Below are 26,710 nucleotides of genomic sequence, written 5' to 3'. Positions count from 1 at the left end.
TACAGGAAAATATATAATAATAAATATAATTATATTTATTTAAAATTTACTTAGCATTAAAAAAGTGTGAAAATAATTGAACTGTAAATTACAAAAATTGTTAAGAACAACAGCTTGTTTTTAAAACTCAAAAGAAGTCGAATCTATAGTTGAGATGTAGAGAGAGAAAAAGTCTATTGATATGTTGACTAAAATATGGCATTCAATATCTTATTGAAAATATCACCATACATTTTTTGTTTATAGTTTTGTTTGTTTTTCACCTTTGTAAAATATAAACTTATACAAACTTTTATACAAAAAGGTTATTAAATTAGAAAAATTTCACATTCAACATCAGCAAAAAAATTAAACAAAAAAGTGAGAAACATTGCTAAAAAAGCTTATTAAAATCAATGCAAGCTTATTATAAATATTTAAGCAGTGATGGCAGAAGGATTTTGTACAGATTATTAATCTGTATTAAATTATTAATATATTTCAAATAAAAAAACAATGTTTTTTAATAACAAAGACCCAAGTCGTATGACAACTTGAATTTACATTTAGTTTGTGCTCAAACCACACTTGTCATTTTGAATTTTGGCGCCCAAAGCTTTGCATGCTATTAGTCATTAAAATTATATGCAAAATGACAAGTAAAATTATTAATTTATTGATAAATTTCTAAGAAACTAATAAATAAATAAAGTAATAAAGTAAATATAGTTGAAATATAAAGAAATATCAATAAAACGTTCAAGTTTTCAAGATAGAAAATCAAATAATTATGATTAAGTGTTACTCATTCGGTATTCGGTTTCACTGTAATTCATATATAAATATACTATGTAACCCAAGCTCAGAGACGTATGTAAATATATGGATATATTGCCTATAAATACTTTTTTTGTAATTGTTTGTTAACTTTAAGTTTGTGATTGGCAAATATTGGAAAACCAAAGCTTCATTTGCTAAGTGTATAGCAGAAGTTCTCAGCTATATTATTTTCAGGTATTATTATGATTTCTTATACATTATATTTTTATAGATAAAGAGAAAGTCCTACAACTTTAGTTAATTCAAACGGAATTGTGGAATTCTATAAGTTATATTTCCTTGAATTGAATTCTTTCCTTGTTGTTATAGATTTTTATAAACATAGGATATTATGCAATTATTTGCATAAGTTTATTTTTTCCCAATTTTTTAGATTTAAAATGATACAATTTTAAAATTACATGTTTACTAAGAATATTTTTAAAATGAAAAATAATGAAATACAAAATATTAAATATAAACAATGTGGTGTAATCGCTTTCAAGCAATTTTGTTTATCATTTCCTTTAAAGGACACGGCTGGACACCTTTCTTTTCAACGTAGGATCCTTACCACCAACCAATTCTAAATTTATGATCAACATAGAAAATTAAAGAATATTCTTCTGTTTTGTTTTTCTACTCCTTTTCGTCCTTGAGGATATATTAAGATTTTCTTTGGTAACGTAATCCTTGGGTCTGCTTTAAGCCCATATTCTGTGGGTGCCATTGTACATGCATACGTCACAAGCCTCACTTCCTGTCCACCATCTTTGTGTCTCCCATGCTCTCTCACTCCCAAAGCTCTCCTTTGGCTCTCTCCCATCCTCTCTCTCTCTCTCCCATTGCTCTTATTCTGCTCGCCGCCGGCTGAGCTCTGCCTGTGGAAAGCTCTGCGCAAAAGGACAGAACAGCGAAAAAAAAATTATAAAAAATACTGGGAAAAAGCCGGCTGCGACCGCGACAGAGCAGCGGCAGCGGCAGAGAGCAGCGACTGCAGAGTGCGAAAGAGACACCCACAGAAAGTCCGATTGCGATAACCATTTCGATTTCGATACCGATTCCCCGGCGCCTTATAAATACGCAGAGCTTGGGGCCGACGCTTTCATTCTCTCTCAGTGTTAAAGTGACATGAAAGTGACGACATTGGCGCACTGTAGCAAGTCATGTATCAGCATGTCCAACCAAACAACACAAATCATATTCACGCCAACGGTGAGTTATCGCCTCTGCCCTGCCGCTGCTCTCCTTATTTATTTATTTATTTTTATTTTTTACCCCCTGGTTCGTTCGATTTGCATTATTAGTGGTGATTATCCGAATTATATTTCCATATATCATATATCGACGACGCTGTGCTAAATGACGGCGCAAACAAATTGCATGTGATGCCATTCGTCCGTGCGTGTGTGTCTGTGTGTGTGTGCGCGTTTTTCTTTTATTTTTTATATATTTTTTTATACTTTTCAGCTTGAACCGAGGTTTTTTTTCATGTGAAATTAGTGTGTGAAAGAGGACGCATGCGCAGGCCAAATAACGGTTAATTACGGGCCGGCGAATGGTTTCCCATGTGTATGTGTGTGTATGAATGGGTGATTGTGTGATTGTGTGACTGTGTGTGTGTGTGTGGATGATATGCATGTGCGTGGGTGCTAGTGCAATCGAACAGCTGTTCCCCCAATCGGCCAGACACACTAAGCCAAGTTCATAAAAGTTGCAACATCAAAAACAATGCCACTGTGACACACCCTCTCCACATAGGATAGAGGGGGGTACATTTGCCGTAAACAAACCCCCTTAAAATATGGAAAACAATTCGAAAAATATTTATAAAATATTCAGGGGAATATCTAAACCATACAGAGCGAGTAAGCTTACAAAAAACAAAGCCTTAAATAATTATTTGCAATAAAAACAAAATCAGCACTTTATTTTATTTACAAGAATCAAGCTTTAAGGATTCTAAAAGTCAATATCTTTAGAAACATATCGGTGAAGCTTTACCTTTTGTTTTACTCCCTTTTTTTGAATGGCATTCAGTCAAGGTTGGTCAAGGCTCCGACCTTGAAGATTGGTGTAAGACATTTTTAGATACTTTCAATTCCTAGAAAAATTTCATATGCTCATAGTAATAAATCCATAAAGGCACTCAACTCTAAATATTAACTTATTATTTCTAAAAACGACTTCAAAACCAAGCCAAAACCTCTTTTTAATTCTCAGTTAAGACTCTATCTTCGAACACTTTCAAAAATTGCCAAAAATATTTCTAAAACCATAAAAAAAAAACTTTAAAAAATCTGAAAATTAAAGAAAAAACTTATTTTTTATTATTTTTAAAGGTCAAGTGATCTCGTCCTTGAGATACCCTTGCAAATTCATATTTTTTAGAAATTTTTTAATAAAAAAAGAGGTGTTAAGAAATGTAAATAAAATTTGCAAATATTCTTAAATATAATATTCCTGGCGATACATTAAAATTTTAATATTATTAATATGTTTTTAAGTTTTAAGTTTAACACTTAATCGAATCAAGATAAATTTATGAAAATTCTCAGTGCATCTTTTAAGTGTATCTTTTGGTAACATTATTTTCCACCAACTTGATGTAATTCAAAACTAAAAGTTAACTAGATAAACAAAGCCTTGAAGAGATTACTTTTATAAAGACTTTGATTTTGATGTTTGTGTTGGCAAAATCTTTTTCTTTGCCTAGTGTCAATATCCAAGTCGGTGAACTAGATAGATATGGCCAATTGCTGATTATACTACTGGTCTTGTTGTCATTCCCTTTGTTTCATTACCAATTTCACTTTCATTTGAATTTCGTTATTTACATTATTGTCCCTAAAAGCCAAAGTCTGGGCTGCCTGCCCCCCTCCTAGAGGTGCCTTGTCAGTTACGCAATCGTTAAAAGCTGCCGAAGGTCCGCTTATCAGCCAACTGCCGCCAACCCAAGCCAACCCCTTTGTAGATACAGATACAGATACGTATCCGTATCCGTATCCGCATCCGCACCTGGCATTCTTTCCGATTATGCTACTTTGTGCTTAGGTGCTGCCTATTTTTGGGCGCTGCCGGTGCCAAGTGGCCACAATTATGTACATATGCTTTCCTGCTTAAAGGAGGCTGACGCACAAAGCCGAGTTAACTTCTTGTTGGCCACGAAGCTAAGCCGAGATGGCCTGGCAGCGCCGGAAGCCATTAGGCGGCCCAAAAGCTGCAGTCAAGCCAAGTCAAGGGCAAAGTCAAGGCAACACAAAAGGGGTGCAAGGTCGCAGCATGGCAGTTTACTTGGCTGGGAATCTCATGTAATATGTGTAGGGGTATTTAAAACATAAATAAAGATAAAAATAATATTTTATATAATATAATAATAATATAATTTATTTGTAGATATATTATGAATTTGTAGACCCTTTCAGGGTATTCACATTTTAGTCAGAGGCTTCTAATGCATTGAAGGAATCATTTCCGACCCTATAAATTATATATATTCTTGATCAGCATTAACAGGCGAATCGATCTAGGCAACTCCTGCAGAAAAACAAATTTTTAAAATTTTTTCAAAATTTTATTAGGGATTTCATCATTAAAATTGACAAAATTTGACAAAAAATTTTTAATTTTTTTAATGTAAAACTGAGTGTGCAGATTTATTAACCTAATAAAAACTAACACAAAACAGCTTTCCGAATTGAAATTAATGCGTTTTTGGCTTAGATATGGATTTTTTAAAATCTGAAACCCAATGAAAATATTACGTATACGTAACATCGCTCCAATCAACATAGAATATCACGTATACGTACCATTGTCCTCTAGAACCCGGATAATCTTTCCTTTAAATATCTAAAAATAGTCTTATTTGCAGTAATTTATTTTGTAAATGGGATATAGTTTTCATTTATACCGTTTAGGAAGATTATTAATTAATTTATCATTTTTACACCCTTGAAGACGATTATAGTGTCAGTCAGAGGCTTGCAAATTAGTGATGGAATCATTTCTGACCCTATAAACCATATATATTCTTGATCAGCATGAAAACCTGAGTCGATCTAGCCATCTCTGAAAGAAAAAAGAAAATTTTCAAATTTTTTCAAAATTTTATAAGGGGTTACATCGTTAATATTGTCAAAAATTTAAAAAAATTTTAGTTGTTTTAAAATTTTTAACTGAGTATGCAGATTTATAAAACTAAGAAAAACTAACATAAAATAGCTTCCCAAGTTAAAATTAATGCTTTTTCGACTAAGTTATGAATTTTTAAACTTTGTTTTTTCGATAAAATTGTCATTAAAAAAATTGATAAAGGGTATACAAGTTTCGGCTTTTCAAAGTTAGTTTCCTCTCTTGTTTGAAAAAATAATCGTAAGAATTGTTAGATATTTGTGTAATTATAAGGTATTATAAATATTATCATTTTGAAGTCAGTAAAATAATTTGCTTGCAGCCCTTTTAAATTGTCTTTCCTTAATATTCTTTATTGAGAAATTTGATTAAATTTATGTGAGACCCAAAACTCTTCTTGGAAAAGCTTGAAACGCATTATCTCCTATATAGTATATCATTCCCTTATAGCAAAAAATTAATTTCTGTAATTGCCGTCTATTGTGCAAGTGCAAAAATAGTTTTCACTGATGATCGGATGCATTTAGCTGCCGTCATTAATCACACTTAGAGAAGAGAGCAAGATGTCGCCCGGTGGTTTCCCTTAGATCTCTGAGGTCCGCGTTCGCCTCGCTTGTGCAACCCATCGAGTGTGTGGACAGTTCCCAGTTCCGCCCCCTTACCAACCTCCTTAACAATTACATGTCATAAACAAAACATTTAACAAATAAATATTAGCCAGTGATTAGCAATTGTCCTAATGACAGATAAACAATACTGAATTTTTTGAAAATATATTTTTTACATGTTAAAATGCATAATAATAATTATATAAATTATTATTGATAAACAATAATTAATATTTTGAGGGAGAAAAAATTGGGAAGGGAAAAAAGGATGTTTAAAGAAAAGTTTGATATGATATTTCAATAAAAGAGAGTGATATCTCAATATCATATCAAATAAAAATCGTTTATATATATATCGAATATATCTTTAACTTATCGAATTTTTAAAGTCAAGTTATCGATATTATTGAGAAATGTTTGAAACATGTTATTGAATTCATTTGTTTCCCTTTCCAATTTTTTTTTGCTAAATTTATTAAACATTATATTAATTTATGTCGCATATATTGTAACGAAACATACATTTTCCTGACAAATATCAATATTTCGTTTTTTATTTGCATATTTTCTGCTATGCCAAGTATTTATTAATTAATGTAAAAAAATCAAAGCTTTGTCCCTCTTACTTTTTAAATATTTAAATAATTCATTAAACATAATAATAAATAAAATAGCAATTTATTAATACCACGAACTTTTGAACAAAAAATATATACTAAAATATTTAAATTCTCTAACTAAATTCCCACAATCACATTTAATCAGAGAATATTAACTATCTAATAGTCATCGCAATTACCTAGCGAACTTTTTCTATTGTATTGCCAAACAAGGGTTAAGCAATGGCAAGCACTTAGCTTATTTCATTCCGAAATCGTGCAAAAGCGTTGTCTGCGCCATTTCTTAAATTGAGGACCAGGGCTAAGGAGTTCACCATTGTCCGCACGCATTGTCCTTGGCTTTGTCACTTGCCCAAAGTGGGTGGCACAATTACAATATGCGATGGTGGGTGGTGAGTGGTGGGTGGTGGGTGGTGGGTCGCCCTTGGAGCCACCCTGCAAAAAGCGTGTGCTATGTGCTACGTGCTGCTTGATATTTTTTTGGGGGTGGAACTCTGGCGTTGCCGAGAAACTTTTACGTTGCTTATGCGGCGCTCAGGATTCTGTGGCAGCAGCAGGACACACCAGCTACCAGGATACACGAGGTTAGTGAAAGTATGCGGCCGATAAGGCGGCCAGCGAGAGGGCTCTGTTATCAGCAGCAGCAGAAGCAGGAGCAGCAGCAGCGAGATATGTCCTGCCAAGGACACGATCCACAGCGCAGGCGTTAAAGCCAAAATAAGCTTTTTTTCCTTGGGCAAAATACCGGTATTCTAGCCAAGTCGGGATATCATAATATATATATATATATACTGCTCTCTGGCTCAGCTATTTTTGGCCCAGACTCTCGGCCCACGCACGCACATCCTGCACATAAATATCCAGTCAGTGTGTGTGTGTGTTTGTATGTATGAGCAGCTGACAACGTCACCGGGAGCCGGCTTCCATTGCGTAAGTCTAAATGTGGGGTGTGTGCCATAAAAACAGGTGGTCACCGCCCATCGAGCCAACGAAGGGGCGTGACCCGCGGATATGCAGAGGCGACACGTGTGACCGACCGCCTTCTGTCCGCCCATTTATATGAATTTGTATTTTGATGGGGAAAAAACCCAGCTCGCAGAAACATTAAATGCCCTTTTTAATTAAAATTTAACTTGCTGGCAAAACAAATTGATTTGTAGGATAAAGTTTTCTTTTGAAACCATATAAGCTGAATGAAGGATAAAATAATGTGTATGAACATGTAAAAGAACCTTAAAAGGAGCTAAAGTTATTACAACGAGTGCACTTATAATTCCCAAATTGGAATTCTGTGGCCAAGCAAAAATTAAAGTTTTATAGACTAAACTGTTTTTCAGAATTTAAATATTTTAAAATTCTTTGAGATATTTAACCTTTCTTTTAATTGTAAATTTGTGAAATATCTTAAACTGAAAAGAAATTAATAACGCAACAAACATTATCAAATATATCATCTTCAGTTCCCCGATTAGGGGAAAATACGAAGAGTTGCCACATTTTTAAAAGAAATGCTCATTTTCCAAACAGCTTAGTTAGGTTTGTTAGTTTATTGATAATATATAGATATAAATAGATATATTTCTACATAGTTAGCTCTTTAAATAATACACAACACCAACTATAGTATATGGGAAAAATATGGAAAAAGCGTTTACAAGGGGGAAAATCGACGAGCCTCTAAAATTCATAGCCCGCCCACGAGCAAAAAGTTTCGTGCTTGTGTATACTTGTTTTGTTTTTTTTTTTTTCTCCTTGCTCCTGTGTGTGCGTGTCCTTGCTGGGCTCACAAATAATTGAATGGCGCTACGAGCAGGAAAAAAAATCGAGTTCAGTGACTCTCTATCTCTCTCGCTCTCTCTGTGTTTTATATTTTCCATCTGTCTGGTGTTGTTTTTCACCACCCACCTCCTCCTTGTGACCTCCTGGCAACAGCCTGCGAAGAAGCCAATTCTTGGGCTTCACCATTCAAGCATTAAGTTTGCATGAGCATTGTGTGGGGAGGTAAGACAAAACTTTTTCGGCCTGCTGCTATATCCAGTTGGATTCCCAGTTGGACATGTGCCGAGGTTGCCACCATGCATAAAAGATAACGGGATCGAGGACAGGCTGTACTGTGGACCAGGTCAGGCCAGGCATGACCACAAACAAAAATCAGAAGGAGGAGAAACGTAAAGGGAGAACCATTTCCGTTTTCCGTGCCTTTGAGTGCAGCTGTTTAGTGATATATTTTTAGAAGCGTTTTCCCAATCCATTAACAGTCCACGGATATATAGTTTGCATATTTATTTAAACAAGAATATAGACAAATATCCAAATTATGGGTAGAGTATTATGAATTTTTGAAAGAGTTAATTACTTAATAACTAAGATCGAAGCAAGTCTCTCAATATAAACTCCATATATTTCCCTAGAAATGTATATAAATTGATTGATGTTGATTTCGTTTAATGTAAATATTTATAGTATTCCATTTTTTTCGACCAAAAACAAACACTTTTTCTTCAATTTCTCGTTGTCTTGTCTCAGTTCTCGATTGTTCGTCTTTCAAATAAATTTATCGCTTTGTAATTATAACGTCTGATCATTAGCGTCATCATCAACGCCGGCAGAGACGTGGCTTCGTAGTCGCCGTCACGAGTCGAATAAAAATCAATTGAGTTAAATTGAAATGCCAACGGAAAAGGCAAAACAGCGATACGATAATTAGAGGTCCGAGGTCCGTCTGTAGAAAATTGAAAAGAGATGTGGAAAAATGCATAAGCCTGTATATAGAGATCAACTGGACAGATTTGGATTAGGATTATAAATAGCTAAGCAGGATAGACGAGAATGATGATCGGATTAGGTATTAAGCAGCTTAATATTAATAATGTTATAGTTTGCAATAGGATCTTATAGGGATTGACTAGGTTTGTTGGTAAATACTTTAATATATTAGATATATCTTCTCGATCATTGTTCCTTGCGGGAATTCCAGGAGGTATATCACACATCCCACACTCCTTGTTCGAAATCTATGGCAATCTCCTGGGCTAAAAACGGGTTTTCCAGGCTCTGAATCACTTCTGAGATCCTTGGCTAAGCCTTTGCAATATCCTTACTTCTTCCACATCATTCCTTAAAAGATTTATATATATTTTTTTTTTTTGCTGTGTTTAGGGTTTGTCAGTTTTTAGTCGGTGACCTTTGCCAAGGTTTCTTGGTGGCACACAAATATCATTATAATGTTTTCTATGAAAACAAAGCTTCTTTTATATATTATTTATTGATTTTTTAGTTTTTAATTTGTTGTAATTTCTTTGAATCTCTATAAACAGTTGAAAATTTCTTTATCTATGATCACGTTTACTATATTTACTTAATTTTCTTTTGGGTTACCAATAGTATTCTTTAGGAATTGGAATTTTTCAAGATTTGTAATTCATTTCGATATCCGATAGACTCGATAAATTCCTGAAATAAAAATCTTTCCACTATAGGAAATTCCAGTATCTTGAACCTTTCTTTGTTTTCTGTTTGAAAAACTATAGTAATCACTTTTAGTAATCACTAAACTATACTCAAATTACATGAAATTGATTTCATTTGCGACCTCTCGCACATGCCACAATATTTCTCCTTTTCTCTTGTCCCGTTCTCTTTCCCATTTAACCCTTTCCCTTTCTCATTTCCCCCTCTCCCTTTTCTCATTTCCTTTTGCTCTTTCATGTACATATTTGGCATTACAAGATGGCGACACGCCTTTACACTTTCCCCCCACTCCCCCCGACACTTGCCACCCGTGTGCACGGGTCGCCTTGACATTGACTTTGTCGTGCTTCCAACGCCTCATGACCCTTCCCTCCCTCCCTCTTCTCCCCCCACCGCCTGTGCCGTTGCCACCCTGTTTCACCCCCGCCCCTCCCTCACCGATTGCATTGCGGGATCTCAATTAACGAAATCCATAGAAGGCTTGGAGAGAGAGAGGGAGGGAGAGGCGAACAGCGCTGTTAAACGACAAACGATACATTTCAATTTAGACTACATTTCGACAGCATCCAATAAAGCGAGATCTAAAGGGGCTGAGGTGGGTCTTTTCCGTTATTGTCTGACGCAAATGGAGCAAAAGATATATATTGAAAATAATACAGAAATTCAGAAGTGTATTTCATGATTTATGCGCAAAAGGATATCATGAACACGGATAAAACTGATTTAATTTTAGTTCGAGATAATATATGATATTATATTTAATTTAAATGTAATTATATAATATAATATAATATAATATAGGACCGTTTTATTTAATCTAAATTCTAAATAATATTCCATAATATATTCAATTTTATTTTAATTATCATAATATGATCTATTTATAATATATGTCATATTATATCAAACTAGATTTAAATATAATGTTATATATTATATCAAATTAAAAAGGAAAAAGTACAGTGTTATTATTAATAAGACAGCTTTAAAATAATTATTTTAATAATAAGTAGGACCCCAAAAATATAATTTAGGAAAGAGTTAAATATCTTAAAGAAATTAAAAGGAAATCTTATATTGATTAAGATATATACCAACTTATAGTATATAAAAGGTATGTTTAATAATTCGTATTTATATGGAATATATTGTATACATCCAATTCCCAACGGTACCCAACCCGTTTGTTAAATGATTCTTTGCTCCTATATAAACAATTGAGTCACAGATTAAATTTCAATTAAATTTCAACTGGTTCACACCTGACTTATCAGCCAAACATCTGCGCTTAGAAGGTGTTAAGAACTGCTCAATGAAATTAAATGAATGATTTATAATTAATATGTCACGCATATATGTATATGCTCCATTAACCAAATATAATGAGAATTGAAAATTGAGAAGCAAGTAAAACAGCTGCATATCATTTGTAAATATAATAAAGTATTGTAAAAGTTACTACACCACAGTAACAATAAACATTATATTGCTAACTCACTAATGAAAATAAAAACAAAATAGTTTTAAAAAATACATATAAACATAATCATAATCATAATTTTTTAAAAACCTCTTTTTATCATGAACCAATGTCCCAATTTTAATCCCGCATAAACATCTGATCTGGTTATGGACAAGTGGGCGACCGAATTGAGCACTTTTCGGAGGGGCTGGGACTTAAGTCTGGGACAGGGCCATTGACACTTTTGACGGCTTCCTCGGGACTCGGAACTCGGGACTCTCGAGGAACAGAAACAAATCAGTTAAGTAAAGTGGCGTGTGGTTTTATTTTGGGCTCGCGTGTCAGTGGAGGGTTAAGCAAACACTTGTGACCAAAATCCTTAATTTATTGAATGACTGCGGGTCTTTACTCGTTTTGGTCAAAGGTAAATCGATCCAACAGTTGATCAATCAATCCATCAATCAATACAAGCAAGTATTTTTTTGATAATTAGCACAAATGAATTTTGCGACACAAGCTGCTGGTTAGATAAAGGCATTTCCATGCGCCGTTTAATTAACAGCCAACGAAGGCTAAATAATAAACAAATGATGTTAAATTAAATTTTCGGCAAGGCGGCGGCTGTGCCTGAATACATTTTCATTAAATTATATGAAAGAAATGATCGGAGAGGGTGAAACGGGGGAAAGGGGATTCATTGCAAAATGCTTTATAACATTTTATATTGCCAAGTAATAAATATAACTTATTTATTTTGTATTTTTATTTTCTATATATATTTTTATATGACTTTTTTTACTCTAATCTTCTTAGTAATTAAAATTACTTCTGATTTATGCAATTAAATATTTTTTTTATCCATGAATCAAGGGGTTTCCCTGATGAAACATTTTTTAAATTAACCTCTAAGCTTCAGTTCGGTATTTGTATTATTTATTTATTTTGTGAATCGATGCCTTACAGTCACTATATACACCTTTCAATTTAGAACAAAAAAAAAAGAAACAATAAATAAAACAACAAAATTAACTGAAACCTGAAAATATTTACCAACAAAATGATTTTTATTTGGCCAAATGCCAATTAAGATGCACCCCCTTTCTCTCTCTCTTGAGATCTCTTTTTTTTCCCCATCATCTTGTTCGACGTTGAGCTTGGCATATTTAAAAATTTCATTTGCAAGAAATAGCCAAGTATTTGCCGAGCAAAATCACTGAGGAAATCAGTGGGTCCGAGGGGGTGCAGAAATTCCGTGCTATGTAGCGCGTGATTATTACTCATTTTCATTTAGTGGCGCTGGCAGGCAGCGACTTCTTTGCGTCACTGGAGTTGGATGGTAAAAAAGGGAGGGGTGGGGGGTAAAGAAAGAAAGAAGAAAGAAAGGGAAAGAGGAATATATTGAATACACTTCGGGAAAATGTTTGGGTTAACATTAATATAATATTTAAAAAAGGAAAAGAGAAGCTACTTAATATTTAAGCAGATGTCCCAGGAAAAAAAGTAAAACCGTGTCTTACATCCATCTGTTTTTTTTAATGATTAAAATTATATAAACTATTTTAATAATATATATAATATTTATAATATTTTCTTATTATGTATAATGTAATAATCATGATAGTTCATATATTTATAACCCTTAAAATATTAAAGTTCCATCGATTGCAAAGTTTCCACATTATCTTTTATGATATAATGATATGATCATGATAGTTCATATATAACCCGAAAAATATTAAAGTTCCATCGATAGCAAAGTTTCCACATTATCTTTTATGATATAATGATATGATCATGATAGTTCATATATAACACTAAAAATATTAAAGTTCCATCGATAGCAAAGTTTCCAGATTATCTTTTATGATCAAGATAAACAGTATGCTAAAACAATCTGCTGCACTTTCCTTTCAATAATCTGTTATAAAATATTAACTATTAAGAACTTCAAAATTCACCAAGTTAAAGAAAATCTTACAACAAAAATCTAATTTGCTTGAATGATTTCACTAAGTATATCATAAAGTAACTTGATCTAGCGCTTGTCTGTGAATTCCAAACTCTATAAAGTGTTCGTTTTCTAGAATTATTTCGATCGTTCGTTCTGTTTATTTGTTTACTTTTGCACTTGTTTGGCTTAGAATGATTAAGATCGCTAAGTAAAGTACTCGATGTCTGCTACCTGCCTGCCACGCCCCTTTGGCTAAAAACCTAAACAAAATAAAATAAGAAACAAAAAAAAAAAACAAAAGCAATCAGAAGACGGAATGTTCACAGGCCTCGTGACTTTTATGACAGAAAAACATATACATTGAGGAGAAAGACGAGGTAGAGAGAGAGATATAGAAAGAAAGGCGACAGAGAGCTTAACATAGGACCCCTTTATTTATGTTTATGGGATATATGTAGCCTGGTACAGACGTAGATTATTTATTTATACACTCGGTACTGTGCCGGTCAAAACAATAGTGCATTTCTCTTAGGTTTCTTAGCCTTCAGGTAGAGAGTTGAGCTTTGATATACAATATATATAAACAGAATATATCTAGAAATGTATATGCATACATATATATATATATATATATCCGATACTATTGCTTCGCTTTTACAAGATCTTGTTGTGTTTATCAGCATGAAGTCGAGCTTGGATTTATTTGTTAATGAAACTCAGGAGCAGTTTATAAAAATATAATAAATTGTTCATATATTGAAATCCCAAGCAATTTAAAATACCCTAAAATATCCCATTCAAGAAAGTAGCTTATAATTTTCTTGCTGAACGATTTTGTTAAATAGTTATTTGACTAAGTATTTCTGGAACAAATTTTTAACTTAGAAATAAGTTTTTTTTTAATATTCAAGTAAATTACCTATTATCCATGTGGCGTATACATAATAAATATATTTGATCAAGTATACGCAGTGTTTCCCGTATACATGATTATTATTATTTACTCAGAAACTATGACTTATAAGGTTAAAATTGATTTATTAAAACTTCTTTATTTTTATTTTTTAAATAATAAATTTAACGGTGGCGGATACTTAATGTATATTTTTATTACGTATACGCAGTGTTTCCTAACAACTATTTTTCAGCTTGGAAATTATGATTTATTTTGATTTTGGCTAATAACTAATAAGAACTTATTTTTTGACTAAATTTATGTTTTGAGTGGCGTATACGTAACGTGTACTTTATCACGTATACGCAGTGTTTTACCAATAAGCTTACTAATTTTCAACTTGCATATTATGATCATTTTCTTACTTCTTACTTCCTATAGAGAATAAAAAATAGAGTAATATATTTTCAAAAACCCAGAATTTTATTACGTATACGCAGTGGGTTCACAAAAATTATTACTACTTTTGTAGGAAATGTAATTGTAATTGTACTTCTTAATAATTCTTTGATTTGACATTTCCTATAAAAAATAAATATTAAATAAAGTTTTAAATTAAAATTCTTGTCAAAGTGGCGTATACGTAATAAAAATATTATATCACGTATACGCAGTGTTGCCCCCCAATCATGATAAATACTTCTAAAAATGTAAATTATTATTTAATGTGTTATTTCCATTGAAAAATAGTAAAGAAAGTTGAAAGTTTTTGGGTAATTTATTTCCCAAGGGTCGTATACGTAACGAATACGCAGTATTTCCCCAAATGTGTAAACTTTTACTACTACTTTAAACCTTAAAATTTATAGTTTGATTTGTAATTTATACTGAACAATAAATAAAAATAATAATAAATTAATAAAGCTTTAATTGCTAGGGTAATATATGTTCAAAGTGGCGTATACGTAATATTATATTACGTATACGTAGAGAGTTCCCAAACAGTGTTTACAAATTTGTATGTTCAAAACTAGGATTTTTTTTATTATTATCTATTAAATAATAATATTAACATAAGACTTATATATGCAAAAGTGATAAATACGTTATAAATCCGTATATTACGTATACACAGAGTGTTCCCAAACAGTGTTTACAGATTCGAAACTTCGAAATTAGTATTTTTTTATTATTATCTAAAAAAAAAAGGATTTTTTTAATATTATCTAAAAAAATACCAACGTAAGAGTGATATATGCAAACGTAGTAAATACGTTACCAATCCGTATATTACGTATACGCAAAGTTGTCTCAAACATAATCATTTTTAATACCGAAACAGATTGTATTATCATATTTATAATTTTCTGCATTTCTGCAGGCTTTCAGTAATATTTTATCAATGATATAATTAATATGTTAGAATAATAATGACTTATTAAACTTGATGCCTTTGTCAGTGAAAAATCGTTTGCTATTTAATTCCCGGCGTGTGTGAAGGCTTGTGTATCCCAAATCCCCGAATGCGTATGATATTTATGTTTTTTGCCTATAGACACTCACTTGTTTAACACTATCTCTCGATACGTATACGATTTTTTGGGGGCAAATCCAGGCGAAGAATCGAACGAAACGAAAATAGTGAGGGAAAGCAACTATGAAACTTTGGAAACACAATTGTATGCACGGATGTACACATATAAATATGTATGTATGTACATATGTATGGACATTTCTGGGTACAAACGAGTCGGCGGTCTGATGAAATTTCGACGCCTCGTGGGAGAGAGAATATACAAGAAGCGACAGAGAGACAAAGACCCAATGACGTAGATGAAGATGGGAGTAGCAGCACATGACCTAATAGAGAGGCTCCGGAGTCCCCCTACAAATACTTGTTAAAAAAAAAAAAGAAAAAAAAATTAAATCAACGGTCAATTGAGGCGAATGAAATGCGCCACAAACAATTAATTGAGAGAGTGGAGAGTGGAGAGAAAGAGTGCGAATGGGGAGAGAGAGTGTGGATGCATTGGAACCTTCTGACGTCGCCGGGGTGAATTAGCCGACTAATTCAATTTGAAATTTTTTATTTCAAGTTATTAATAGCCGGAAAACTTGAGAGCGAAAGCGCCAACAAGAGCGACCAGCAAGAGAGCCAGATGCCTTCACCTTGACAATCTTATAATGAAACAAAAAAATATAGAAAACATACGACAGTCGGCACAAATTTCATAAATCAGTCAGAAGCACGGGAGGACTTTTATACATACACAAAACTCTGTCACGTAGACAGCGACGAAAAGCTAACGGCGAATCTGAGCCAGTGGGGGAGGAAAGGCAGAGTGAGAGAGAGTACGCGACAGTGTTGGGTGCAAACTGGAATATTGTACCTAAATCCGTTAGATACATAGGTACTTGTACAGTGCCTTTCCTTAGGAAACTACAGTTGGACTAAGCCTGTTTAATTTAGGGACATCTAATGCCTTTCTTTCTTGCTAAGGTGCAGGAGTTTGTACCTCAGGGGAGAATCTGTTATGGTAATATTCTTAATGTAATGTTGTAGAACTTGTACATCAATGGAATATCTGCTGCCGCAGAATTTGAACAACTTGTAGTAGAACTTGAACCTCAAGGAAAGGCAAATCTTGTACCGTAAAATTAAAAGAACTCATTGAAGAATTTGAACCTTAAGGAAGGCATAATTTTCTATAGCAAAATTAGAAAAATTTGATCAAAAACGGATAGCTTAAGGGAGAATTTTGTATCTTAAAATTAGAAAAACTTGTTAAAAAAATCTTGTATCGTTAAATTTGAAAAATTTGCAGAAGAATTCTACAGTTGTACCGTAAAATTAGAAATATCTTTGGGTACAGTTGGACAAAAGTATTGCCTTTGGCCATCACTGGTCTTTATCATATTGACAGCATCCTAACTTCTCTTCGTGTTAGCCTCTCGTCAGCACTTCGTCTGCTGTTCGTCTGCTATTCGGCTGCCATCGGCTGCCATCGGCTGTGGCCCGACTGTCACTCGGCTCGCACTCGGACCACGCTCGGGAGAAAGCTCTCGCCGTGCGGACTATTTGACGCCGCCGCCAAATGGCAGGCGGACACTTGCTATTTGTCGCCCAAAGCTCAACGATACTTTTCGTTCCACCGCCGTTCTATCCAACGTTCCTGTTCCCGTTTTGGCCGCTTCACTTATATTCGTAGTCGCTGAGAGCTGAAATTCGCGGCGAAATAATTTTAGCAACTTGTTATCCGTCCATGCCATGCGCGATAAAATATCACAACTATTTTGCTTGCAAAAAACCGCATGCAAAAATAATAATTCAACAGATAATAGAGGTGTGTTTTGTGTGTGTGTTTGTGTGAGAGTGTTCATTCATATTTTTCTCTATGAATGATTCACAAATACTCAACGAAATGAAGTAGATTATCCTTGTGATGGTTTTTGTGTTATTACTTTCTGAATATTAAAAGAAATATTTAAGTAAAATGTAAAACTATTTTTCGTGTAATATACTTTTTTTCTAGTGCCTGACCTGTGTGTGTTTTTTCCGGATTATTAAAATAACTTAATCTCCGTGTAATATTAACTGTATATTCTTATCCAATTTTCCAAGGCATTTTTAATTTAGAAACCACAAATAACGAACATATCTCGAAATATATAATACTTTTTCTATGCTAATCCCTCTGCCCATGTGCTCTCTGTCTGATTATTTTGGAACAGATATTTTAAGATCAATATTCAAAACGAAAATAATCCATGTGATCTGATTTTATCCATTTATATGAATTTTTTTGATTGTGATTTGATGATACTTTCGATTGTAATTCGATGCTAATCCGTTGTTCTGTTCTAATATTTTTTTTTTTGGTTTTTTTGGTCGATCCTGCAGGACATAATGTGCCAACAAAAGCAACGAGCAACGGGACAATGTGCGCCAATGGGTCTCTTGGGACAGAAGGGCCCGAAGCGACAGAGACCGACGCATCAGGGACCGGGAGGATGCGGAAGCCGCTGGAGAGGAATGGCTCAACGCAGAACCACGTTGTTCACCTCGAGAGAAGGTAGGATATCATATATATATTTATATATATTTTATCAATATTGTTTTGCAAAACATAAAAAAAAAAAATAAAATAAATTTATAAATATGAAAACGTCAGTTTCCATTGCTGATGATATGACCGTTGCCCAGAGCAGCAATCGAAGCATCCAAACGCTTTAGATATGTATTTCTTATGGCAGATCGATGAGCCTAGTTGCGAGGTTTTTCCCACCCCTGTGACGTTATAATTCCCAACTGGTATTAGCGTTGCAGTGATGGTAACCACATCGATTGCTAGGTAAGTCGGCGAAATGGAATCTGATCTAGATATCGCTGTATGTCTTGAACAAAAAAAATCCCACAATTGTAATTGTTTGTTTTTATTTTTACCCTATTTTTTTAATAAATCACTAAACAAGAGCTTATGAATCTCGTTGTATTCATTAATTATTAATTAATATGCTATCAATTCACCTTGTTATTAGTTTTAAATATTTACACAATTTAGACAAATATCAAAAATTACTGGACTAACTTTTAACTATAAAAATATGTACTAAGCTGTACTTTTATGTATTTATTATTTTTAGTTTTTTAATTTATTGGTAAATTTATTAGCTTTGAAAAATATTACCCCAAAAAGTGGTTTTGCGATTCACGTTTCTCTGTTTTAATGCCTGATCTTATACTGTTTACTCATAAATAGTTGTTGTCGGTATTTGTTTCAGTGTGTTTTCGTAAACATTTTCTATTTACCTAGACCGAAACGTGCTTTACAGCTGATTTATTTTTAACACTTTGGTGTTAATCAAAACTTGTACTTTACTCACTTAAAATTAACAAGTTTACAGATTGGATTTTGACATCGAACTAACGATATGCAAACATATATGTATTTTTAGAAAACAAGTCCAAAGTTTTTGTGCTCATTAACGTTTTTTTCTTTTTGTTTCTATGTATATTAATGAATAGTCTTTAAATAATAAATATAAAATAGTAATAAAAGAGTAATAAGTAACCTATGTATATCCTACCGCTGTTCTCCTACATAAATATTATACTCTAATGTTATTATTAATATAAAAATATATTCGGTCTCCGAATTTAGCTTTATTTTCTTGTTTAAAAATCTTCAATTTCTAATCTTAACCGAGACACCCTTTTGCATTTTTTAAAAACCGATTAGCATCCAGTGTATAAAATGCCAACTTGGAAAATTGTTAAACTAAATTTACCTCATATCCTTTGTGTCCTTTCAGGCTGGGCCTCTTCAGTGGGGTGGCTTTAATTGTTGGAACCATGATAGGTAAGTGCAAAACAATGAAAAGCTAAAAGAAAATGCATAAAACATGAGCGAGGAGAAAAGTCACTGAGTTGCTTGAAAATCAAGAGAAACATGCGATTTTCCCTGGACCGTGTCAAATGGGGATTTTTCTTGTGTCCATTGTTGTTGCTGATTCGTTTTTCTCATTCTCTTGCTGTTTGTTTTTTTACACATTTAACATTTTTGAGGCACATTTTTTTGTTCATAGCATTTTTTTATTTTTTGTTGGAGGCGCGCATGGCCAAAAATACGTTCGCATAAATTTAGATATATGTATTTACGTGTGGCAGTACATATTCATAGCACCGGGATATATGTGTAGGTGTTGCCTGTCTGCCCGTGGGTGTTGTATTGTGTATACATGAATATATATATATGTATACATGGCATTTTCCCGGCATTTTCCTTCATTTTTTTTATTGAGATGAAGTAAAATAAACGTGTATATGAAGGTTGCAGCGAAATACTCCAAAGAAAATTACAATTGCGGTCAAGAGAATAAGTATTCTGAATTGAATAAGTTTAATTTGGATATATTACATTCAAGAAGCCACAGAAATAGCAAAGGTTTTGAAAACAAAAAATAAAATCTCTACAGTGAAATTTTTGTAGCATACTTTTCAGAATTTTAAAAGGGTTTTCAAGGAATTTCTTCTTTCAAAATTTATCCATCAAAATAAGTATTTAATTATGAAAATATCGTGAATTTTTATACATTGGTTTAATAAATATCGTAAAATATCAAAATAAACGGTTAAATATGTATAGTATAGAAAAAATCAGACATTTTACTGATCTCCTTTTCAGATAGTCTTTATCATTTTTGTCATACGGTATATTAATATTTTAAAATATTCCTAGAAGTCCCTATTGCATTACCCTTGACTGTATGTATATATCCAAAGTTAGGTTAGGTTACACATTTATGACACGAATACCGGCTATTATCGGTATTGCACTTTGACCTTAGGCAATGGTGCCAGTTTGTGGCACGCAGTTGTGTTACCAAATTGTTGCACGCCTTCTCCACATTTTCTCTGTCCTCTTTTCTTTCCTTTTTCGCTCTCATTCGCTCGCCGGATGCGCCTGTCGCTCCGGGAAAATGCTTTGCACGAAAAGAAAAACCCATTATTTACCGGTATTTGTGCTATTTGCCTCGTGGTTTATTTCGGAGCTTTTTCCGAAGCTCCCGCCCGCAGATGACGTCGGCAACACCCACTGTTCTACATATTTTGCGATTTATCGCTCTCTCTCTCTCTCTCTCTCTGACTTTCTCTCTCTCTCTCCATATATTTTCCACCCACATTAACATAAATGAATCCACGGAAAATCAGCTGTTCTTTTCAATTGCAGCTGTGACGTATGCATTGCACAGTGGGATATATGTATATTTTTAATACATATATATTATTTTACAGGGTACCATAGTATTGAATTTTGAGAACTAGGAATTTATTGGGAATATTATTGAGCTATTCAACTTTAGGAATTTTCTATAGCAATTTTCCGACTTTTGAATTGTAAAATATTAAATTATACAACATGTTAGATGTTTTTTCGTGTACCTAGATAATTTATTTATTAATTTAGTTATATCCTTTATTAGTTTAGTTTAGTTTATTTTCATGCCCATCATTTTTTGCTCTGAATATACATACCTTAGTCAGGCATTACCAACCATAACTCTCTTAAACTCTCCTTATATATAGTACTTTTGTTTCATTTACAGGGTCTGGAATTTTTGTGTCACCCTCCGGTTTACTGGTTCGCACTGGTTCCGTTGGAGTTAGCTTTATAATCTGGCTTGCCTGTGGTCTGCTCTCGCTGCTGGGTAAGTATTATTCGATACGTTAATCCCTTGACCAGCCACGTGCACCGCATGCAGCTGACCCACTTATTTACACATCATTATCTACATCCCATCAACTTGTTGCACGCCTGGCAAGTGGCCAAAAATACGCTACTCTTCACTATATAGTACTGAGGTCATTAGTTATTCATTTAAATTTTTATAGAAGCCAAGAAAATGAAGAGAAACATAAGTTATTTGAAAAAATCAAGGTTTTAATATTTTGTTTACTTGACATCTTAAGAATATTCTCATTAAAATGTGGGAAATATTATAGAATATATGTTAGAACAAGAAATAAACAAACTTCGGGAAGCCGAAATTTATATAATAGGATTGTAACAAAGATCGATCATAACTAAATTAAAATTATTCAATATTTCTCAAAATCCCAATTTTGTCAATAAATCACATTTTTTAAATCTCATAACTAAGCCAAAAATCCATTAATTTTAATTTGGGAAAAGGTTCTATGTTAGTTTTTATAAGATTAACAAATCTGTATACTCATTTTTTGTATTTCAAAAAATGAAAATTTTTTTCAACATTTTTGACAATTTTAATGATGAAACCCCTTATAAAATTTTGAAAAAATTTTAAAATTTTTTTTCTTTCTAAAATGGTTAGATCGATTTGTCTGTTGATGCTGATCAAGAATATATATGATTTATAGGGCCGGAAATGATTCCTTCATGGCATTACAAGCTTCTGACTAAAATGATAATACCCGAAAAGGGTATAAGATTAGATTTATAAATCTGTATTATTTAAATGAAATATAATTTAAATTTAATATATATAAACTTCTATAATAATTAAATTTAATATATTTATAAGGTTACAATTCAATTTTCTATATTTTGGTCGTAACATAAATTCAAAGATGTAAGAAGAAGTCACTGTTTGTGATGACATTTTTTGGTAAAAATTTGAAACCAATTAATTTTTTCCTTTGAACTTTTAAGAGAATTGTAAAACTGAAAAATAATACACATTATTTGAAATATAAGTACTTAAGTAACCTTTAAATATATATACAAATATTTAACCTTTATTTATACATATTTCGATGTTTAACTTTTCCAAAGAAACACTTGAAAATTGAACCCTAAGTTGAGGGCCAAATTGAATTTGTAAGCAATTTTGCGTAGGTCGTTTAAGTGACCTCTAGGCTGGGCTCTTTTCTTTTATTTTTACTTTTTTTTTAAGCATGATACACTTGCCATTTGTTCTAATTTTCCCTTGGTTTTCCACTTATTGCGTAGGCGCTCTGGCTTACGCTGAACTTGGCACGATGAACACATCATCGGGGGCGGAGTGGGCGTACTTTATGGATGCCTATGGACCGGCGCCGGCGTTTCTGTTCTCATGGGTATCGACATTGGTGTTGAAGCCATCTCAAATGGCTATAATATGCTTATCATTTGCACAGTATGCCGTTGAGGCCTTTGTGACTGAATGTGATCCGCCCAGGGGTGTGGTCAAGATGGTCGCCCTGGTGGCAATCGGTGAGTATTTATAGCTTTCCATATCTTATAGCTCTACTTAACTCTCAATTGCATCTCCATTACAGTGATGATTCTGTTCGTGAACTGCTACAGCGTTAATCTGGGTATGGCCGTGCAGAATGTATTCACTGCCGCCAAATTGGTGGCCGTTGTGATCGTAATCTGTGGCGGTGCCTATAAGCTAATGCAGGGCAATACACAGCATTTGTCGAATGCATTTAATGGCCCAATGCCAAATGTGGGTGCAATTGCCACGGCCTTCTACACGGGTCTGTGGGCCTACGATGGCTGGAATAATCTCAACTATGTCACCGAGGAGATCAAGAATCCCAGCAAGAATCTACCGCGTTCGATTATTATCGGTATACCGCTGGTGACACTCTGCTATGCTCTGATTAATATCTCCTATCTGGCGGCCATGTCGCCGCAGGAAATGATCGAATCGGAGGCAGTGGCTGTTACCTTTGGTAATCGCATATTAGGAGCACTTGCCTGGCTGATGCCACTCAGTGTCACCATTAGCACCTTTGGCAGTGCCAATGGCACACTATTTGCAGCTGGACGGTAGGGGAATATATTGTAGAATAATGTTTATTATGTAGATTCTTATGAATTATATTATTTCCCTTTGTAGTCTGTGCTTTGCGGCCAGTCGAGAGGGTCATCTGTTGGATATACTCTCCTATGTCCATGTGCGACGCCTCACACCTGCCCCAGGCCTGATATTCCACGTAAGTATCTAAGAATATTTTCATAGGACTATCATCTGCATAGTTTTCTGTAAGAAATCATAGAAGGAATTAGTAAATTTGCATTTAAAATACATACAAAAATCATTATTTAATAATTATTCCATTGATACATTTATCTATAAACTTCTTAATACTAAAATAATTCTAGTTAAGGATTACATTCCATTATTTATTTAAAGAATTCCTTAAATAATCTTGTATAAATATATTAATTGATCTTTAAAAGATATATAGGCAAAGGCATTCTAAGAAATAAGATAAGTAGCGGCTTAGATTTCTCTTTCTTGCTCAATTTTTGAGATTTTAAGGACTAAGTATAGCATAGGCTTCCTTATAGGAGTATTTACAGAACCTTCTTAAATGTATACAGAGAGGAAGATCTAGATACAATGTCAGGCTATAGATCTTCTTCTCTCTTTTTTTGTGTGAGTTTTCAAAAACATATTGTAAAATCTTGAAGCCAAACCCAAAAATTTTAGCAAATACAATCGCTTAGCGTTATTCATCTTATTCTTTACATCACATTTTGTTTGTTAATTGATTTCACTTTATGTAGACTTGATATTCAAAAGTACTTTCCACATATTGTACATAATAAATATATTGAAATTAAAATAAATATTCTTAAAAGACCATCCTTAGTGCTCCGAATACCCTATTTAACCTCCTTTCAACCTCCTCTCTCCCCTCTCTCTCTCTCTATATATATATATATGTCTATCCTTCTCTGTGGCAGTCGCTGATTGCCTCGGCAATGGTGCTCCATGGCACAATTGATTCGCTGATTGATTTCTTCAGCTTCACCGCCTGGATATTCTATGGTGGCGCTATGCTGGCTCTGATCGTGATGCGCTACACCAAACCCAACTATCCACGGCCGTACAAAGTGCCGATTATCATTCCCGTTGTGGTCTTGGTCATTTCCATCTATCTTGTGGCAGCCCCGATATTTGAGACGCCTCGCATTGAGTATCTCTATGCCCTGCTCTTCATCTTTGCAGGCCTCATTTTCTATGTGCCCTTTGTAAAGCTGGGCATGACACCGAGGTTTATGAGTAAGTCCCTACTTAATAATTAATAATTATAATTAATTTGTTACTAATTGAATCATTTTCCTCACATTGCAGACAAGGTGACCCTGTTCTTCCAGCTGCTGCTGGAGGTGGTGCCCACCTCATCGATGGCCATGTTCGAGTGAAAGCCACACGCATAAGGTGGGACTGGGCCTGGTACTGAGGACCTCACCGGACCTCAGCAGAGGGAATGAAGCAAATATATATATACATTCGCTTATTTACTATACATGGATATATTAGGAGTGAAGGAAGCATAGACAGATGACTGGGTATAGTGTGAGATGATGTGAAGCTGTCGTGGAATTATAAGAGCAACCTATATATATATATATATATATATATATATATACATATATGTATATATTGACGTTGTCGTTGACAAAACGGAAACTATTCGAAATAGTCTTTTTACGCTATGAGCTGGTTACATTCAAAGATTATATATTTGCGTATACAGGATACTATTTAGTATGGATATATGTGTATATCTTTAATAATTGTATGTAGCGCGCATAGGCCAAGTTGCATAGTTGATACGTACGTATGTATTTACAAACCAAAAACAAATCTATATATACATAAATACATACATATATTTTTATGTTCTAGTACTTAAAGATACAAAACAAAAAACACAAAAAAACTAAAACAAATGACAAAACAATACACAACCATACACACCCTTAAGCAGTTTTAAGTCCCTATTGATTTTATGTATGTAAAGAAATATCCATGGGGAAACCGAAGGAAAAAATGGAAATGGCGTATGGCTTAAGAGGAGATTTCATGAGAGATTTCAAATCGCCAAAGTGTTTTTTGGGGGGCTATAGGAGGTACAAATCGAAGATACCACCCAATCGGTAGGCAATATAAAGCTCTTTGTCAAAATTAACATCGCGTAATGCATCTTATGCTTTATATTGTCTTTGACCAATCCGTACAGTACCCACCTAAAAATTAAGAAAAGAAAAACTACACACCGACAACAATACTCGCCGGCAGAAGAGCTTTTCGGTTTTTATCTCCCCAAAGTTGATTCTCCCGTTTTGCTTTTTTATATATTTACCCCGCATTATGCATATATATACGTGTTTAGCGATCTAGAGATCGGTTGGAATAGCAATATTTATATAGCAACAAGCGGGGCTTATGGGGATTAAATACAAAAATAAAAATGAGGACAAAGGCCAAAACTTAAGAAAAGAAAAAACGAAAAAAAGAAAAGAAAACTTAAAACTTAAAACCCCTAACTGAATGTTTCGAACTTTTGATGCGCCAAAGACGCCGCCTGTTAAAATTTTGTAGGACTGCAACTAAAGATTTGTAATTGATACCAAAAAGTAAAAAAACAAACAAAACACTGAGAAAAATGCTAACAAAAAAATAGAAAAAGGTCAACTAAAGAAAAATGAAAAACAAAGGCAAAGAGCAAACAAAAATACTACTAAGAATACTTGTTAAATAAATCATTTTTTTTTGCATCGTCTATAGGGAGCTTTGACAAATCGTTGCCACTTTTATTATTATAATTATTATTATTATTACAATTATTATTACTATTAAAATAGCAGAGACATACATACATAAATAGCATTGTTTTTGGTTTTTATATCTCTTTTCAATTCAATATATGTGCTTTTTATTCTCATTGACGCGAGTTAGAAAAAGACAGTAGATGCTGATGCCACCTCGCTCTAAACCGAATAACTTATAAATTTATAGCCATAATTCAGTTTATTTTTCCAATTTTTGCTGTCCTTGAGCAGCATACCTAAAGCCCAAACATATATCCTTTCATTCTTCCCCCGATAACCGTTTTTTTTTGTCCTAATTTTGTTCCTTAAAGCCAGCAAAATTACAAAAAGGCTTTGTATAAGCTCAATCACGGATTCACCAAGACATGACAGAAATAAGCTGAAAGGGTCTGAACCGATATACAAAAAATAAATAGAAAAGAAAAAAAAAACATATAGATACTTAAATACATATACCTGTACCCTTATCTAGGGATAGCACAGAACTTACACATATATATTTATATAATTTGTTAAGTTTATAAATTTGTATTCCCAACTATTTAAAATGAGTTAAACGGAGTTAACCAGAAACAAATCGAAAATCTCTATCTATACATGTACCTACCACCTAATGAGTAAAGAAATTGTATTATGTAAACAAAAATTGAAGAAATAAAGTTTTTGAAACACA

At 33.4% G+C, this 26,710-nt stretch overlaps 1 protein-coding gene across 12 annotated transcripts; it reads left to right on the top strand.

Moving 5' to 3' along the window:
• Positions 1 to 1,873: 1,873 nt before the first annotated feature.
• sbm (L-type amino acid transporter sobremesa) lies at positions 1,874 to 26,710 on the top strand. 12 transcript variants are annotated; one of them, XM_086839149.1, is made up of 11 exons: positions 1,916 to 2,013; positions 17,841 to 18,012; positions 18,194 to 18,291; positions 19,253 to 19,299; positions 21,047 to 21,148; positions 22,432 to 22,538; positions 22,599 to 22,674; positions 22,740 to 23,238; positions 23,309 to 23,405; positions 24,163 to 24,481; positions 24,554 to 26,710. In XM_086839149.1, the coding sequence occupies exons 3-11, from the start codon at positions 18,269 to 18,271 to the stop codon at positions 24,622 to 24,624; spliced, it is 1,341 nt and encodes a 446-aa protein (XP_086695275.1). In that variant the 5' UTR covers positions 1,916 to 2,013; positions 17,841 to 18,012; positions 18,194 to 18,268; the 3' UTR covers positions 24,625 to 26,710. The 12 variants fall into 12 exon arrangements, 8 of the variants coding, with proteins under 8 accessions (XP_020818655.2, XP_086695271.1, XP_086695273.1 ...); XM_086839148.1 differs by lacking the exon at positions 1,916 to 2,013 and adding an exon at positions 17,017 to 17,283; XR_015273092.1 differs by lacking the exon at positions 18,194 to 18,291 and having other exon boundaries at positions 1,900 to 2,013; positions 24,225 to 24,481.

The sequence above is a fragment of the Drosophila serrata genome, unplaced genomic scaffold (assembly GCF_035046125.1).
Source record: "Drosophila serrata isolate PLE 108 unplaced genomic scaffold, ASM3504612v1 contig_362, whole genome shotgun sequence".
In the NCBI taxonomy this organism is placed as follows: domain Eukaryota; kingdom Metazoa; phylum Arthropoda; class Insecta; order Diptera; family Drosophilidae; genus Drosophila; species Drosophila serrata.
Note: the sequence above shows the minus strand (reverse complement) of the source record. Positions and strands in the feature narration are given on the sequence as shown.

Excerpts from the sequence above, each read along its gene's own strand:
- sbm (XM_020962995.2), top strand. The coding sequence starts at position 17,208 with ATGCGCGATAAAATATCACAACTATTTTGCTTGCAAAAAACCGCATGC. Across the intron at positions 18,013-19,252 it reads GTTGTTCACCTCGAGAGAAG|GCTGGGCCTCTTCAGTGGGG; the intron begins GTAGGATATCAT and ends GTGTCCTTTCAG. Across the intron at positions 22,675-22,739 it reads GGTCGCCCTGGTGGCAATCG|TGATGATTCTGTTCGTGAAC; the intron begins GTGAGTATTTAT and ends TCTCCATTACAG.